Source organism: Octopus bimaculoides, chromosome 14, assembly GCF_001194135.2.
Source record: "Octopus bimaculoides isolate UCB-OBI-ISO-001 chromosome 14, ASM119413v2, whole genome shotgun sequence".
Taxonomy (NCBI): domain Eukaryota; kingdom Metazoa; phylum Mollusca; class Cephalopoda; order Octopoda; family Octopodidae; genus Octopus; species Octopus bimaculoides.
In genome coordinates, this window is record NC_068994.1 from 59429664 (window position 1) to 59448696 (window position 19033).

The 19033-nt window shown below is 36.7% G+C and overlaps 3 protein-coding genes across 5 annotated transcripts in view; all 3 read left to right on the plus strand.

Annotated features, from left to right (window-relative positions):
- LOC106877997 (zinc finger protein 595) overlaps positions 1–5841 on the plus strand; it is a 7335-nt gene extending 1494 nt beyond the window's left edge. Inside the window, exon 2 of the mRNA XM_014927071.2 lies at positions 2342–5841. Coding sequence (XP_014782557.2) covers positions 2890–4251 — 1362 coding nt within the window. The 5' untranslated portion in view covers positions 2342–2889 and the 3' untranslated portion in view covers positions 4252–5841. The remainder of the gene's footprint in view (positions 1–2341) is intronic.
- A 3361-nt stretch (positions 5842–9202) lies between these two features.
- Positions 9203–15636, plus strand: LOC128249396 (zinc finger protein 91-like). Of its 3 annotated transcripts, none has more exons than XM_052972891.1 (2): positions 9203–9946; positions 12518–15636. In XM_052972891.1, exon 2 carries the CDS (start codon positions 12741–12743, stop codon positions 14988–14990), a length of 2250 nt encoding a protein of 749 aa, XP_052828851.1. In that variant the 5' UTR covers positions 9203–9946; positions 12518–12740; the 3' UTR covers positions 14991–15636. The 3 variants fall into 3 exon arrangements, with proteins under 3 accessions (XP_052828851.1, XP_052828852.1, XP_052828849.1); XM_052972892.1 differs by having other exon boundaries at positions 9203–9833; XM_052972889.1 differs by lacking the exon at positions 9203–9946 and adding an exon at positions 9954–10653.
- A 1864-nt stretch (positions 15637–17500) lies between these two features.
- The window catches only part of LOC106878000 (zinc finger protein ZFP2), a 3411-nt gene continuing 1878 nt past the window's right edge, over positions 17501–19033 (plus strand). Inside the window, exon 1 of the mRNA XM_014927074.2 lies at positions 17501–17898. The gene's annotated coding sequence lies outside the window, so the exon portion shown is untranslated. The remainder of the gene's footprint in view (positions 17899–19033) is intronic.

Genomic DNA, 19033 nt, shown 5'->3' on the forward strand with positions numbered 1-19033 from the left:
ATATATATATATATATATATATATATATATATGTGTGTGTGTGTGTGTGTGTGTTGCATATATGTATATATATATATATATTACATATATTGTTTATATAATGAACGTTGTGTGTGTGTGTGTGTGTGCGCGCGCCGTGTTGTTGGGTCGAATTAATGGGATGTTTTTATCAGAAATGAGCAAAGACCATTTACATTTATTAGTTTTGTTTTTCTGTCATGGACTTCGTTTCGAAGAAGCTGGATCTAAACAGATAAAGCTGTTTCATATCTTTTTTCCTCTGTTCCTCTTCCCATAACTTGACATAGTGACCTTGCAACATTTAAATCGCTTTTCCCCATCATAATTAAATGTTTGACCCCCGCCTCCTTCGCTTCAAAAATAAATGAATTTAATCAACTAATAAATGGGTTAAATATTTTAATAAACTGTCATTCGTTAATAACATCATTAGCAATGAACAATACATTGATTAATGATGTGTAGTGTAAGATATTTGTTGTTTGTACCTCGGTCAGTTCGTGTAGGATTCCCTAAATATATTGTTTCGTAGACTCGTACTTGTTTAACCCTCGGTCAGTCCTAATCGAGTAGACTTTATGATTAAAAGCATACATCATTAGCACCCCGTCCTTTTTTTAGGGGTATGTAAGGGAACTACAAGGTTGACTTTGTCCTCTTATTTATAACAATATGATGTGGTTTGAGGAAGATTTGCTTACTTTTTCTAACAGGTTGAGCGACGACATAGGGGCTCCCTCCTTATTGGAATCGGTGATCAGGATAACGGTGTTTAGTCCCAAGTCATCTCTCACCCAACATAGGAACAGAAACCTTCCAGCTATGACCATCTTACAATTATTTCGGATAGTCTATCTAGATTACGTTATTGAATACTCCTTCGTTTCTTTTTAAGTCGACAGGGTGTGATTTGAGGAAGAGTTGACTGCTATTTCTAATAATATATATTTCTCTATATACAATAACACAATTTACCTTGATTGCTTTTGTTTAACTCAGGTGTTCCAGACGATGAAATGTAGCCTGTTAAGAATTATCCTGACTTTTTGTTTTGGTGGCGAAGTTGTTATTTATTTATTCCACGCGAAGCTCTACCACAAGTGTACAGGCCTCCCAAACTCCATTCACAGCTGGATGTCTTGTAGAAGGAATGTTAGCTTTTTCTGTTCCTTACTCGATTAGGCCTCCTCTATAATATTCCATGGCTCTGTAGAGTAACTTTGTTTAGTTACCACCTTGGCGGAATTCTAGTTTCATCACCCCTTATAGCCCCAAATAACTGTTTTTATTGTTTGGAATTTTCAGAAAATTTTTGCGAATTTGTATTCCACACACAATTCATGCCATTATAAAAAAAAAGTGTGTGTGTGATATAAGGGTGATTTAGCTGCTGTTTTTAGCACATCCCACGACCGTTCTCGTTTCTTTGTCACTGACATATATGGATGTTTTTCAATATTTTTCTCCTCGTAAACAAGTTTAATAGAATGGTGATGCACCCAAAGGTGATCCACTGCTGAGATTTAAGCAAAATATTCCGACTGCCCCTATTTTAAACTCGGATTTTTAAAAAATTCGAAAAAGAGTAGAAATGTTAGGATTTATAGGGATGCAATTTGAAAATTATTAAAAAAATTATTTTCATAATCGTAGAACACAAATTTGCAAAACTTACTTGAAAATTACAAAAAATGAAAAGAGTTATGAGGAGTTTTATGGGGTACTTAAAGCAGAATTTTGCCACCACCTTTAGTTACAAGGTTACGTGTTTCTCTGGTTGATGTTCAAACTTGAACTTCAGCAATAAACACAAAGGAAGAATGTAAACTTATGGCTGTGAACATGTAGCATCAACTACAGAAGGGTTACTTTGTCACTGTGAAGAGGTTAGTGTGACAGATATGAAGCAGACAGTCATTGTTACATGTTTATCTCATAAACATGTACAGGCAATCCTTCAGTATTGGTAGATTACATCATTTACCCACACAACCTTCCCTCATGACAAAGAAACTAGGCTGAAGAAGAGGGTGAATGATGTTGTCCCCTCATACTGACATTTTGTATACTGAAGGATTGCCACATAACAGAACATGGTGTGGACATGGAACGCATGCATATAGATAACTTCCATCAAGTATTACCAATATGTGTCATATTGTTTATCTAACATTTGTGCCCAAATTTTGTTTATGAAGAAATCCTTAGTGAGGTTGGGGCAAGGTGTTGGGTATGTTCAAATTACTTCATAAGTTTTACATATTCCTTGAAATATCAGCCGTCAAAATTTGAAACACTTTCTACATTTTTCTATTTTAAGGTTTTCTTGCTGGGTTTTCTTGCTGATGTATTCCTTGAAGAACTGAAAATAATTTATACTGGAATTATATTTTACTTGAAGCAAACCCCCATGCCAGCTTGGAAGGCAGATGTTCAACGATGATGAAACTGAGGAGAATTTTAATCTGAATTGTGACTTTGTGATAAAATATAAGCTTATATTTTTCTCCTTCAAATTAGTCCTGATCTTGTTTTTGTCTCACACATGAAGATTATGCTTGCAAATTATTTCTCAACAATCTATTTCTATAATGACTATATTCTACTGGAACAACTGTTGTGTTGATTGAGACTTTTCTACTGAAAATATTATTGTAGTCTCTTTTACCAAGACAGTTATGAAAATGTCATTTACCATTCTTAGAATCTGCACAAAGTGTCCTTTTACAGAAAATGTTTTAAAACTTGAAAAATTTTGGAAAAGCAGTTTCACTTAAAAATTTGATATTAAATAGGATTGTCATCTTAAACCAGAAAGCAAAATCTAAATTTATTTTTCTATTTTCTGATGTTAAAAAACAATTGTCAATGGAGAAAACACACCATTGTGAAGTTTGTGGAAAAAGATTTCCCAAAAGATTTCAGTTGTCTCGTCATATACGGACACACACTGGAGAGAAACCTTACCAATGTGACTTCTGTGATAAATCGTTTGCTCACAATAGTACGTTATCTACTCATAAAAGAACACACACAGGTGAGAGACCATTTCCCTGTGATGTTTGTGGAAGGAAATTCATTGACAATTGGAATTTGGTAAGCCATAAACGAACCCACACTGGGGAAAAGCCTTATCGATGTGAAGTCTGTGGGAAAATGTTCTCCCAAAATGGCATTTTAGCGAGCCACAAACGGACCCATACTGGAGATAAGCCGTATCACTGTGATTTTTGCAATCGAAAATTTTCTGAACGTGGAAATTTAGCACGACACAAACTACTTCACACTGGAGAAAAACCTTACAATTGTGATATTTGTGGTGAAAGTTTCTGTCATTATAATAGCTTTTCTACTCATAAACAGACTCATGCAGGGAAAAAATTATTTCAGTGTGAAATTTGTGGTAAAGAATTCCCTCATAATAGTCAACTATCTAGTCATAATCGCATACATACAGGTGAAAAACCATACTCTTGCGAAATATGTGGTAAGGCATTTGGTAAAAAGATCAACTTATATTACCACAAAAGGACCCATACTGGAGAAAAACCTTACAGCTGTGACGTTTGTGGCAAAAAATTTACCCAAAGATGTTATTTACCTGTTCACAAACGAATTCACACTGGGGAAAAACCGTATCCATGTGAAATCTGTGATAAAAAGTTCTCCCTCAAAAGTCAGTTAAATACTCACAGACGAATTCACACAGGTGAGAAACCATTTCCCTGTGAAATTTGCGGCAAGTCATTTGCTCAAAGTGCCACTCTCACTAACCACAGACGAATTCATACAGGTGAGAAACTCTATCATTGTGAAACGTGCGGAAAAGCATTCACTCAACGCAGTATCCTATTCAATCACAAACAAATACATGCTAAGGAAAAACCATTCCACTGTGAAATTTGTGGCAAAAAATTCACTCAAAATGGTTACTTAACCATTCACAAACGGTCCCACACAGGAGAAAGACCCTATCCTTGTGAATTTTGTGGTAAGACATTTGCTCAGGGTTCTACCTTACGTAATCATAGACTTCTTCATACAGGTGAGAAAATGCATGTTTGTACCATCTGTGGTAAGAAATTCACCCAACGCAGTTCATTATCCACCCACAGCCATTTACATGCTGAAATAAAACCGCATCGCTGTGATATATGTGGCAAAAGCTTCTGCTTAGCTGTCTACCTGTCTCGTCACAAAAGAAGACACAAGAAACATAACCTTACCTAAACTTCAGCTCATTCTCTGTTTGAGAGGATTTATTTTAATGAAAGAGATTTTTGTTTTCATTCAGTATCATTTAATTACATTTTCTGAAAAATAGTTCAAAATTTATTTCATTGATAAATAAGAGGGATTGATTTCTTTTCCTGAGGTTCAACACTGGACTGCCTGGTATCTTAGAGTTCTGATTATTATTTCCTTGTGTTCAGATATTACAGCAGGCTGCGCTTCAAGCACAATCCATGGGGTTTAATAAACCTAATTGGAAAATAAATACTACATCATCACTGGTTAACATCTATTCTAAATATTGATTCAGCTTCCAAAGTATTCCTGTAAATTCCAGGAAAGTGTTGCTGCCACAGACTGAAAATATTTGGAAACCTGTATGGAGACAGTTGTAACCAGGAAGTCTTTAACTCACATCCTTGGGTGGCCAGAAACTGAGAAAGTCCATCAGACTGACTATATTTGCCATACAAATGGTCAGCCTTATCAGTCACCATGTTGAAGAACACCTGTAAATGAGGTGTGATTGATCAATATTCAATAATTTATCGAACCTGAGTACCAAGGTTGAGTTTATAAACAGCAACATGTGTTTAATATTTTGAGTTTAAATGGCAGTGAAGATGATGAAACAGTATTTGGTTTCATCCTCCTAGGTTCTGAGTTCAAACCCTGCTTAATTTCATTATATTTCACTAAGTTTAGAGTTAATAAAATAAGAAGTGGTGATATACTGAAGTTGATTCAGTGAAATTAGTCAATCTGTTTGAGAAACTGGTCTTATATCTAAGCAGAAAGCCTCTACGGTTTGCTAGTTAACCCTTGCAATACCATATTTCTGTTGGAATACAGTATTTGTGTCCATTAAATTTGAAAAAATGAATTTAGTAAAATAAATTTGTCATTATTGAGCTGGTTTGGAACATAAGTTAAGATTTACTTTTGGAAGGTTTTAACTGAGATCATCTTAAAAGAGAAGTTTGTATCATAGGACCAGAGGTGAGTCTGAGGCAGGTTTCAAAATGCTTCAGAATACTTGATGGTTAAAAATACTCTTCTATAATGCATTTACATGTTTATCCAAATTTCAGAACCTCCCCTACTCCTTTGCTAATACAGATTATATGAAATACCAATATATTATTTAATGCAATCAGTATTTAAATTAAGAGCTAGTGATAGCTTCTTGCCATAAAGACACAGAGATTAAGCAGATTGATAACATGCCTTGTGTCTCCAAGCAGTCTCCAGGCTCAGAGCACATGGTTAGTTAATGTGGACATTAAATGATATTTATCTCTCACTGGATGGAATACATATTTTTTGTTGATCCTACCTCAATGGAACAGTAAACTAAATATCTATCTATATGTATGTATATACATATATTAATAAATACATATGTGAAAAAGCAACTGTAAATGAAACTATAAAAATGGCAGGAATTAAATGATAAGAGGAACTTAACTAAAAGATGTTTTTGTAGATTAAGAATTGTGTGTACAGCTTGATGTGATCCCATCTTTGTTATTGAAATACAATCAAACAACCATGAACATCAATTTTATTAAAGTGTTCTGTTTCATATTTTTAGTTCTTTTTTTCTTCTTTTAACTCTAACTTGAATTTATTAGGATTACGAAAGTTTTATTAAATGTTGGTGATTTTAGTTTCTTGTTCTTAATTTGACATTTTTCATCATCATCAGCATTTAACATTAGTTTCCCATTCTTGCAAGGATTGGATAGAACTTACAGAGGCAGATTTTTCTACAGTCAAACACCCTTCACATTGCCAACCCTCACCTGTTTCCAGGCAAGGTATTATTTCCCCATGATCAGACATGTTCTCACAGTATATTGGAAATGAACAACACTGCTTGTATGACAGTGACACTCATTTACAACTATCACACGATGTCAGGGAAAGGTCACACACACACACACACACTGTGTGTGTTCCTTCTATCAAATCCACTCACAAAGCTTTATCATCCTGGACCTATAGTAGAAGATATTTGCCCAAAGTGACATGCTGAGGGACTGAACTCAAAACTGTGTGGTTAAGAAACAAACTTCTCAACCTCTGAGTTGTGCCTTCCAATAATTTTTTGAGAAAAATAATAGTTACTGATTGAGCTTTCAGACATGGAGTTAACCCCTGATGACAAATTGGTCACTTGCTTCATGCTTTCGCTATTTGAAGTATCTACAAACACAGACGTCAGCTTGATCTTCCCACCCAACAGATCATTGAGGATGTGAAAGCTGGAGGTAGGGGGAGAAGGTTGCCCCAGCACTTGGCTGGAGGTAGGGAGAGAAGGTTGCCCCTGCACTGGGCTGGAGGTAGGGAGAGAAGGTTGCCCCTGCACTGGACTGGTGTTTATGAACAGCTGAACAGAGTAAAACAACATGAAATGAAGCGTCTTACTCCAGGACACAACAAACCACCGAATCTAGATATTGAACCCGTTTCTTTATAGCCAAGAGCCAAACAGCCTAACCACCAGGCTACACACCTTCATATAAGATATGTGTGTTTCAGTTATTAGATTGCGGCCATACTGGGGCATTGCCTTGAAGAATTGTTAGGTGACTGAATTAACCCCTGTACTTTTCTTCTTTTCAGGACTAGCACTTGTTTATTCTCTAAAATTCTGGACATCTCAAACCTTTGTAAGATATTTTCTGTAACAGTCAGACAGTGATGCTGATGAGGTCTATCAAAGCAGAAGCATGTCTGGAGTTATCCTTACACCATGCTTCAGATTCACTCCTCGTTACATCATATATTTAATATCTAATTCATTTTAATCAATTTAAAAATTCTAAAATTGTCTCCCCTTACTTTCTTGATAACAATTAATCATTAATTAATGTTTTTTCTCCTCATTTCGGCTGCAATTTGAATTGATGAAAATTTCTTATTACACTACATTAACAAGTATATTAACACTAACTCTACTACCAGATGGAAGCTAATTAACTGATTTTCTGGATAAACTCTCAAAAATATGAAATTGAACCAACATCTTGATTGTATCCCAATTTCTCCAATGTGGAGCATAAACTTTTATGAACATAACAATACAATTGCCCTCGATAGGTTACAAGGGGCAAAGGTGTAGATCTAATATAAACATGACACTGAGTTCAAGTCGGTGTTGAAAGATCAAAGATATTGCCGCCTTCACCGTATTAAGAACATAAAGGGCTGCTTTAATGTATCCTATCTTTATATATAACAACAGGGGGTATTTCTGGTAGACTGAGCAACCAATTGAGTAGGTTATTCACATGATGGTTTGTTGTCATAGCAATGGATATGATTCCTGGAAGTAAAAATGGTATTTTATAAAACTCATCAAAGTAATTCTTTTTATCCAGTCAATCAATCAATCAATCGATGTCCACAACCCAGAGAGGCCAGACATTCACAGAAAGAGACAAAACCCTTTTCTTTCTCCATCTTTCTCATTTTCAGCCAGCCCCTAATTTTCCACTGTCCTCTTCCTTTGTCCAATCCTCTCTCTCTCTTCTCCTATTGTGGTTTTCATTGCAAATTTACTCTGAAAACATCAAGAATTTGTGGATGTGAGCGAAAGAATCTCACCAATTCAATCAATGAATTGTTACCAAAAACTGCCTCAGACACATCTCTGGATAATAAATTTTGGGGGAAAAAGTACTTACAAAAACATCTAAGGTATGTATTGATTTTGTTCTGAAATGTTCATATTTAATGATTTACAATGACTTTTGACAATGGTTAGATTTTATTGTCTTTCCATTGAAAAAGGACACAGAAATCTGTCCTGCATTGAAGCCTATTATGTATAAAATTGCTTTTGTAAGAAATATGGTACAGTGGAGACTCAGTTCATAGCGGAGAGTGATACCAGGGTCGACTCTGCAATCACCCTGCAGACCAATAAAAGAACAACAAATCTATTTATAGAAGGTTTCGTACCGGAAATCAAAACGATATGGCTCTTGGTAGCTGCCTTTGCTAATATAAAAGAGGAGGTGACATTTATGGAGACGCGGGAGAGAAGTGTCCTGAAATGGTGCGGAGGGCCGTAGGAGCAACGATTCAAGCCACACCAGCAGACATGGACAATATACCAGAATTCATCATTCTTCTGGGTGATACGAAGCTGAAGGTAGCCGTACAGGGCAGAATTCCAAAGTACTTCGGGTGCTGACAGAAGGGGCACATAAGAAAAACGTACTCCCAGGCCCTACACCTGAAGCACAGGGAGAAAGGCAGGGGAAGGTTAGTGTGCAACAGGAGAGAGTGGAAGAGGAGGTCCCATGGGACAAGGAGAAGAAGCAGGAAGAGGTGATGGAGATGGTCTCGACACGGGAAGATATAGCGTGACGAGGGAGGACCGTTGACTTTAGCATCTACTGAGGTAAGTGACGGTGATTGGAATGTTGCTGGGAGGAAGAGAAAAAAGAAAAACACTCGTTGTCTCCCCCCACCCACTCACACACAAACAAAAAAAGTTTAAAAACAAATGAACATTCAAACAAGATCACAAAACCTCAGAGACAATTGAAAACACTCAAAGAAAAGACAGAAAAAAAACTGTAGCAATACCAAGCAAAGTTTAAAAAAGAAATTGAAAATTTATGTTCGTTTAAAAATTGTTCAATGTTGTTACGTGGGTCGTGGAGCCCAAATAACCATCATTTCATCTTTCTCATTTTTATAATTATTCATTTTCATCCGATTTTTTTTTACCCCATTTGTAATGTTCTCTTTTTGTTTAGTCCCTTCGTGGATAATAAAGAATCAATAACATTATAGCCCGCCCCTCCTTCCAGACAAATCAATGTACTGGCCCCTATGTTATGTATTTATTGACAGCAAGCTACAACATACATAGATCAGAATTGGGCCCCCGAGACAACTGGCCTTAAGACACACAACTCATAAATATTTCATATCAGATCATCCCGTAATTTTGTTTTTCAGACCGTACTTATTAAAACCTGCTCTAACACGTTTAAACAAGATTTTTTTCACGGGTGCCTAAATACCACAGAGCAAGGAAAGCTTTAGTTACATAGATTCTGGCTTGCAGAACGAAATAATTTGTTGCTTTTAACAGCCCCTCGTGAAAATGGAACTCACAGAAGAGCAAATTAGATAAGTCATGTTTTACGAGTATAAAAAAGGCAACAATGCTACAAATTCTGTAAAAAATGTGCAAGAATTGTATGGTGAAGGTGTTTTGAATATTCGCAAGTGTCAACGATGGTTCCATAAATTTCGACAAGGGGACTTGGAAGACGTCCGCCGCTCTGGTCGCCCGGTCACTTTTGATAATGATGTACTGAAAGCTGCTACGGGAAGAAATCCATGTGCAACTGTTGAAGAGTTAGCAGAAGAGGTTAATTCATCGCCATTTGCAAGAACTTGGAATCGTGTCTAAGCTTGGCAAATGGGTTCCACATCAACAATAAAAACAAAAACGTGTCAATATCTGCACTTCTCTTTATTCACGAGAGAAAACAAATCTCGATTTTTTAAACTATCCAGTGACCGGCGATGAAAAGTGGATAGTTAAGCAGGTATGTAAGCAGAAAGGTTAATTTGGCAGGTGCCTCCTTCTTTAAATATATCAGACCTTCGACTGCTGCGACCTCAAATCACAGCTGACCATTATTATTAAAAAAGAAAAGAGGTAAGACAATGGATAGTGTTGATTCTATATTTGAGAAAGAAAGAAAAAAACACAGGATGGTCTCCGCTGGAACATATTTGATTATTTGTTAGTTGGATCAAGGCTGACCCGATATTAAACTACAGCAGCAACCCTAATCTCTACGAGACAAAGAGACGTGTTGGCGTGTCTGTGCGGTCACTCGACATAATCTGCTAGAAATAGCAGCCCCGTTTCAAAGCCCACGCCACTGTCTTGGGAATAATGCACTCTGACAGACTCCTAAAAAAGACAAACAGGTTCTGTTTGGAATGTTTTTGAGCATTGGTGTCACCGTTGACTTATGGCTTAGCAATATTATTTTAATCTACAATCTAAAATCTAGAAAAATCTTAGTTCGGTGTCAGCTGAGAAAGACTGTATTAATAACCATAGACATGTTTATCGATAGATAAATAGATAGATGATTAATTATCCGTGTGTGTCGGTGTGTGTCATTTATCCTTCAACACCGTCTCTTTATGATAGATTAGTTAGTGCTGACAATAATCGTCCGCCATAACACGTGCTTTAATTAAGAGTCTGAAATGTGGGAGACTTGTTCAATAATAGATTAGAAAATAATATAACTGAAAGCTGGTTAACGCTACTCAAGTGATGTGTTACTGCATACATTGGCACATGTGTCGCTTAAGAAGAGAGAGAAACGACTTCGAAGAAAGCAGAAGGTGCGTTTCGGTTGATGAGTTTATTTACAATGTGGGGTTGTGTTCCTGAGTCGAATGTTGTTGCTATGTTGACCCTTTTATCGCTCTGTTGTCTGTATTAACGGTATTATTTGCGTACGATGCTGCTTCTATGTATCAGTCTTACATGCATAAACGCAGACGCTCGATAGACATGATATTCCTATATATATAAATAATTGATGTATGGTCCCTGTTATTTTTGCTCTAACATATAAAGGTATTCTTATATATATAGATATGTGTGTGTGTGTTGTTACCCTAACTGGTTCGACTTTCTTTTTGTGGCCTACCCCCAATGGTGGGGCAGGTACCTGTTGACGTCCATGTCAGTGGGTAACTTGTAACACAAATAAGAAAATGATGATGTTGCTGTGTTTAGTTCGATCACAAACTGTCAACATCCAGTGGCTGCTGATCACAACGGAACATCATCCAAACAATCCTCCTCTCTTCCCGATCACTTGGGAAGATTATGGACGAATCGGAAAAGTTTTCTTACATTTATTCCGGTTTTGTGCATTATGAGTTCAAATCTGGCCAAGGTGAACTTTACTTTTAACCCTCTCGAGGGTCAATAAAATAAAATACTAGTCAAGTACTGAGGTCGATGCAATCGACTTTCCCCTTCCTTCAGAACTACGAGCTTTCTTCACTCTAAACTACAAACGGTTAAGTTTTAACTTTTTGGTTTTTATTCCGTATAATTTTCTCACTCGATTTCCTCATCTTGACCATCTCCAACACACACACACTCTCACTCACTCTCTCTCTCTCTCTCAAAAATGAAGAACTAATTCCTGACATGAACAATTATTGAAATAATTCTTTAAAGAATTGATCTTTTAATTTATTTTTGCCAGATTCTTGGTTATAATTTCTGTTACACTGACACCCATTGGTTGCAATGACGAGGGTTCCAGCTGATCCAATCAACGGAACCGCCTGCTCGTGAAATTAATGTGCAAGTGGCTGAATACTCTACAGATATGTATACCCTTAATGTAAGGCGATTATATTGACCCCCAGTGCTCAACTGGTTCTTATTTCATTGACTTTGAAAGGATGAAAGGCAAAGTCGACTCTGATGGCATTTGAACTCAACGTAAGGTCAGAAGAAATACTGTGACGCATTTTCCCCTAAGCAGTAACTTTTCTGCCAGCTTATTTATGAGAAATTAATCTCTAAAAATTTTGGTTTTAAAGACTTAATTTTCAAATATTTCAATAACATTGATTCATTCCCAATAGATTCGAAGAGATTCAGCCATGAATAACTGACCACTGTTGTTTTTCCTCATCAGAAAACATCTCCTCCCTTTAGATGGTGTATTTTCATAACACTGATGTAAGGAATCTTTGAGACAGTGTGGTGTTTCAACTTTATTGTGTGTCTTGTCTGTCAAAGCTACTCCAAACTGATAATAAATCTAACAAAATCTAACATAGGTTTGTTGAAAAATATCATCATTAAGTTGATGTGATTCTGTTAAAATCATTAACCAAACAGAAAATATTTATTAACATCATCATATGAATGAAGTGATAGATGGAACATAGCAATGACCGGCATATTTGGTTTGTTTGTTAAGTATTGCAGATTCAGACAAAAATCTTTAGCTACTCATTTCTAGATAATTTACTAACTAAACATGTCTTAACTACTATTTCCTCCATTTTCTTCTAATATAGGGCTTCTATGATCTTTTCATGAAACCCAGTCAAGCAATTTTCGTATTTTGTTAAACATCAAGTTTATCTTTAACCATTGAGTTTTCTTATTTAGTTTTTAAATTTTATTAAATTCTCACTCATTTCATTTTCTTTTTCTGTCTTCTTTTTTCAGGAAGTTTCACCTTCCCAAGTAGAAAAATAAGTCTTCTTATTTGGAAACCTTAGGAAGTGAAGCCATTAACCTAAAAAATGGTTTTGTATTTTTGTGAAGGTGATTCCAATCAGGAAGTTCCTCTTTCTAAAATTGTCAACTTTGCAGTCGGTTTGATTGTGAGACATTCAGTTTCCAAGGTTGCAGTTTGTTCGTCACACCAAGTTAACTGGGTTTAATTTCAATGTTTGAAGACATGGAATATAAACTGCTTCAGTGTGAGATATGCAAACAAGGTTTTTCTGAAAATGATGAGCTGTCAATGCACAAATGTAGGAATACTGATGAAGAAAGTATTGAGGCAAAATGTCTTCCTTGTGATAACTTTCCTAATGAAACAGAGATCATCTGTGGCTTGAAATCTTGTGAAACAACAATAAACAACCATTTGACAGAAGATAAGGAAGTTGATGCCACAGAGAAATCATTTTGCATTATAACTTGTCTGCCAACTTCTCAAAGCAGGACTTTATCGAATGTAAAATCAGAAGAGAAACCATTTCACTGTGAAATTTGTGGCAAAACATTTTCCAGGAAGAATATCTTAATTGAGCATAAATGGACTCATACCAAGAATAAACCATACAGTTGTGAATTTTGTGGTAAAACCTTCTCTCATAGCAGTGGCTTATCTCATCATCGACTTATCCATACTGGCAACAAAACCTACCGCTGTGAAAGTTGTGGTAAAATATTTTCACAACGTAATTACTTGTCTAGACATGCTCGTACACACACTGGGGAAAAACCACACCACTGTGAGATCTGTGGTAAAAGTTTCTCTATTAAAAGTGATTTATCTCGCCATGGACGCATACACACAGGGGAAAAACCATATCAATGTGAAGTTTGTGGTAAAGCATTTTCTGTGAGTAGCAGCTTAGTTCAACACAAACGAATTCATACTGGTGAGAACCCATACCACTGTGAAATTTGTGGTAAGACTTTTACACAAAACAGTGTTTTAGTCCATCATAGACGTATTCACACTGGAGAAAAACCCTACCAATGTGGAATTTGTGGGAAATCGTTCTCTCGCAATAGTGCCTTAATTGAACACAAATGGGTTCACACTGAAGATAGACCTTACACTTGTGAAATATGCGGTAAAACTTTCTCTCGAAATAGTTATTTATCTCGACACACACGAATTCATACAGGAGAGAAACCACACCAGTGTGAAACTTGTGGGAAAGCTTTCTCTGAAAATAAGGATTTATCACGTCACAAACGAATACACACTGGGGAAAAGCCATTCCATTGTGAAATTTGCGGTAAAATGTTTTCTGTCAATAGTAGCTTGGTTCAGCATAAAAGAATCCATTCTGGAGAGAGTCCTTATAATTGTGATATTTGTGGGAAATCATTTTCTCAAAACAGTATACTAATTCAACATAAACGTTTACACTCAGGGGAAAACCCGTATATTTGTGATATTTGTGGGAAAATATTCTCTTTGAATCGTAGTTTAATACATCATAAACGGATCCATTCTGGTGAGAAACCATATCGATGTGGGATTTGTGATAAGACATTTGAAAGAGTTGGCACCTTAAATGAACATAAATGGATCCATGCCAAGAAGAAATTCTATCCCTGTGAAGTGTGTGGGAAATCGTTTTCTGCCAATAGTTTTCTATCACAGCATATGCTCATTCATACACAAGAGAATACCTACTCATGTAACATCTGTGGTAAAAGCTTTTCTTTGAATATAGAATTAACACTTCATGCACAGTCACATGTATCTGAGAAATCCTATGATTGCAAAATTTGTGGTGAAATATTCTCTGAAAAAAGCAAACTAGTTGAACATGATCGAAGTCATTCTGGAGAGAAACCTTACAAATGTGGAATCTGTGGTAAGATTTATACTCAGAACCACTCGTTAATTCTTCACAAACGAATTCATTCGAGTGAAAAACGTCACAAGTGTGAAGTTTGTTGCAAGACTTTCTCACGAAATAGTACTTTAACAGAACATAAATGGATTCACTCTAATGATAAACCATACTCTTGTGATATTTGTGGCAAAACATTTCCTCGTAATTTTGCTTTATCTCGACACAAACGTATTCACTCTGGAGAGAGGATGCACCAATGTGACAACTGTGGAAAAAGGTTCTCTGAAAAAGTAGCTTTGTCTCGTCATACACGAATACATACAGGGGAGAAACCGTTCCAGTGTGAAATTTGTGGCAAAGCATTTTCAGTTAATAGCAGCTTAGTTCAGCACATGAGAGTGCACACAGGAGAGAATCCTTATCAATGTGAAATTTGTGGCAAAGCATTTTCCCAAGGTAGTATCTTAGTTCAGCATAAAAGGGTTCACACTGGCGAGAAGTTATACGAATGTGAAATCTGCAGTAAAACCTTCTCTCGAAACAGTTCGTTAATTGAACACAAATTGATTCATTCAAAGGATAGACTTTAATCTTGTGAAATGTGTGATAAAACATTTTTTTATGAAAAAAACTTATTGAGTCACAAATGAATACACAAAGAAGATGACCATCACTGTGATAAGACCTCACACGTTACGATTACATTCCAAAGTTCTTGTGAATTCTAAATTGAAAGATACACTCGTTCCTGCCTGAGTATCTCTGACACTTAACTCATTACCTCATCATTTCCCTATATCGTTACATTGTCATTACTTTGTATCATTGCCTATATAATTACTCAAATCATTACCCTACAGCCTAACGAGGCTCCACTTCGTAAACAGTTTGGGATATCATTAACAACTTCCTGTTATGTATTTGATACCAGCCTCGTTAATCCTCTCAACAATAACAATATTCTACCAACAACATCTTTGAGTTAATGAATTGTTAAGTTGAGACGACAGCAAAGTATTTAATCTTATTTTTTTACATGTCTTTCATAACAAATGCAGTCAGTTATTGGTTATGTATTTCACCAGCAACCTTTGGCTTTTTTGGAATTTTTTTTTTTTTTTGCAAAACATTTCTATTTATTAAACCAACATTCCAGTTATGAGTTTCTTTTTCTTTTTTTAATCCTCTGTTTTGTTATATGCATCATCATCATCATTGTTTAAAGTGGACGTTAAATGATGTTTATGTTGCATGTTGATGTTGAAAGACAAAACAAGCAGTGACCTGCAGAAACGTTTGGGAATAGTTTTAAGTAAAAAGGCCTAAAGTTCCAAATGGCAGACATAAGATTACTAATTAATACCAATGCCAATATATCATCAACATCATCTTCATTTAATGTTAGTTCTCCAAGCTGGCATGGGTTGGAAGGTTGAACAGGATCGGCACCCGGTTCCATAGTCTGCTTTGGCATAGTTTCTACAGCTGGATGCCCTTCCTAAAGACAACTACGTTTCAGAGTGTATTGAGTGCTTTTTATGTGACACCAGCAGAAACAGGGTCGTCAAGTACTTTGCAAGACACCTCAACTGAGAGTGGGTGTGGCTGTGTGCCAGAAGGGACAGATATAGGTGTGTTGCTGTAGAATAGATACCCCAGTGAAGAAACAAAGGAGCTGGAAAATACCTTTACTGAGTATATCAGAAGAAGATTGCTAAGAACTCCATCATGCGTACTTGATAGAAGCAGAGAGCTTTCTGGCAAACCAACAGGTAACCAGTGCACTAGTACAGAAGTAATTAGCTGTAGAGTCACCGATCAAACAAACTCCATGGATTACTACTCCAGTGTCATGATAAATTTGGTTGATAATTTCTGTTACCTAGGTGATCTAATTGGTGTTGCCGTGGTTGGATTGTCAGTAGGGTACAGACATTAAGGAAATATGGAGGAAGAGCTGGCGACATGCGAAAATCTTCGACAGTGTAAGTATTGAATGTGACGGATCTGAGACTGGGAAGAAACGAGTTGATTATGATCTGTTGGATGTGTTTTTACTGATAAAACAAGGAATAAATGAGCTGAGAAAGTGGCTTGGTTTACAGTCAAAGCTTCAGTTGATATGGAAGAGGTGAGGAAGCTTGTGTCATGTGCTGACGGTCCCATAGAAGTGGATTGATCTCATATTAGGCTCACAGATGAGGTGGCACATTCGTTGGTACACTGCAAACAGGAGTGGGGTTAATTGATTGTACAATGTAGATAATGTGTTTACGAAAAGAAGAAAAAAATCTTTAAAACAGGGGTGGATAACTTCACTAAGATTAGTCGTATTAGAGTTATCTCTCTTGAGATGTTTCAAGGTTCTTAACCCATTGCCTGCCAGGAGCCCCATTTGGGGATCTGCTAAAAACAATTTGGATTGGAGAGGGGGTTAAGTATTTCGTGTCTTGACAATCCTTGAGCATGCATTTTATTGAATCCTACAGATATGTTCAAATTGAAACCATATGGTCTAGGGTTCAGTTAGTATGGCCCCTTGGATAAATGTCTTCCACTTTAACACAACCAACGCCTTGGTAGTACATTTTGGAGACAAAAACTGAAAGAAGACAGTCATACATACACACATATAAATACGCATGTGTGTGTGTTCGTGTTGCCTTGACTTGACATTGTGCTTTGGTTGTAAACGAGTGTTACTGTCATATAAGCGTTGTCGTTCATTTCCAGTATCCTGCAAAACCATGTCTAGCCAAAGGGGAAACTATTAAGTCGCTTGATTACAGGTGAGGCTTCGTGACAGAAAAGGTATCCAGCTCTCGAAAATCTGCCTCAGTGAATTCCGTCTGACCCATGCAAGCATGAAAAAGTGGATGTTAAAACAATGATGAATTTCTCTAAAATGAATTTTTTTTTTTACTCCTGAAATTTAGCAGATACATTTTCGAGAGCGCAGATTACGATTGTCTTCACGATATTAACGAAAATTTGGAGGACATTCAGATATTATTCCTCTATTCTCGAATTTGTTTTAGAGAAATTCATCATGGAATGAATTGGATGGGGCCCTAAACTGTAGTTATGCTTATTTGTTTTCTTTCGGTTACTATCACTTTGTTGCATATGGAGAAAGTTGGAAAGATTGCTGAAGTATTTTACTAGTATTTATCAACTGCAGACGAAACCAAAGAGTAGCAATAAATTCCACAAAATATTAGACCGATTCCTTAGCAATTCCCCCCTCGCGGGGCCGTCCCTCATTGTTAGTTTAGTTTGGACTATCACAACTTCCGGTATGGATCGCTTAGTTAGTCCAATACTTCCGCCATTTCTTCGTTAGTTTCTATTTTGTTTTATTCCTTTCCTAATTATTAATTAATTTTGTGTTTTTCTTAATTATTAATTAATTTCGTCAATGATTTAATAAGGAAACAAAGTAGAAGACATATCGTTGTCGGTTGTCTTAAAAATAGAGACAATATCCGAGTCCTGTCGGTAAGTTAATGTCTTTCTATAACATCAATGACTCTCTCTCTCTCTCCGGTTGAATACCAGTAATACACTGGTCTTCTATTCAATCATTGATTGAAACTACGGTTGATGTGTCTAGAATAAGAAACAATACACGAAAATATTTACCAAACGGGTAAATCTTATCGTGTTTTGTTTTTTGTTTTTTTATCTGACAAAAACATAAACATTCACTACAGCTGACCCATTTCTCACTCAGTGGACATCTGATCAACGATATTCCCATTATGACCATCCCTCTTTAAGCATAATGTATCTAGGTTTTGTTTTTGTTTAAGACAGACTGTAGGGTATGTTTACAGGAAGCTGTGGGTGTTCGGATCGAGCGATTGAACCTCGAATCACGAGGCTTCAAGGTAAACTTAGCTAAGACCCTGTTGTTAGTATGTAGGAAACAGGGTAGAACCCTGATGCCATCAGAAAAATGGCTTTATTCGATATGCAGAAAACGAATTGGTAGAATCTTCATGCTTACCCGCAATGGAAACGCAAGAGGTGTAGTGGAATCCCCGGAAGATTAACAAAGAAGAAAGATTGCGTATGGGGCAGTAAGCGCCAATACACATCAGAAAAAGGCTTGTCTGGTTCGCTAGAAGTAGTGGATAGCTTCTGATACCTAGGTGTCATAATTAGCAGTGTTCTGAAAATACCCAGGCCAAGGACAGGTTGGGTAAAAAAAAAAATTGATGGCGCGATTCTGCTGGCAACAAAGTCTTCTTACTCAAAGTGAATGTAACTGCGATACTGACTAGTCTATACTTTCTTCCCACCTCTTCACCTGAGAACCCCCACCTCTGATCTACCCGTTAATCACCTTCCTTCTTTCACCCATCTCCCTATTCACATCAATCATCCCATTCCTCCTTCCCCATCTCAGATACCAGGGGTGTGAGTGCCCACCACTTATTGAAGCTTACAAACCATGAATGGGCCTTGCCCTTTTTGACCCCCTCCCTCACCATCATTCCACCTACATCAGAGACTTCGTTCATCCTCATCTCTCTACCCTTACCCACCTTCCCTCCTCCATTTCCCTGTTCTTTTCACCCCCACCCACCCCCTCAACCAATCATAACATCTTTCCTTTCACCACCACCTG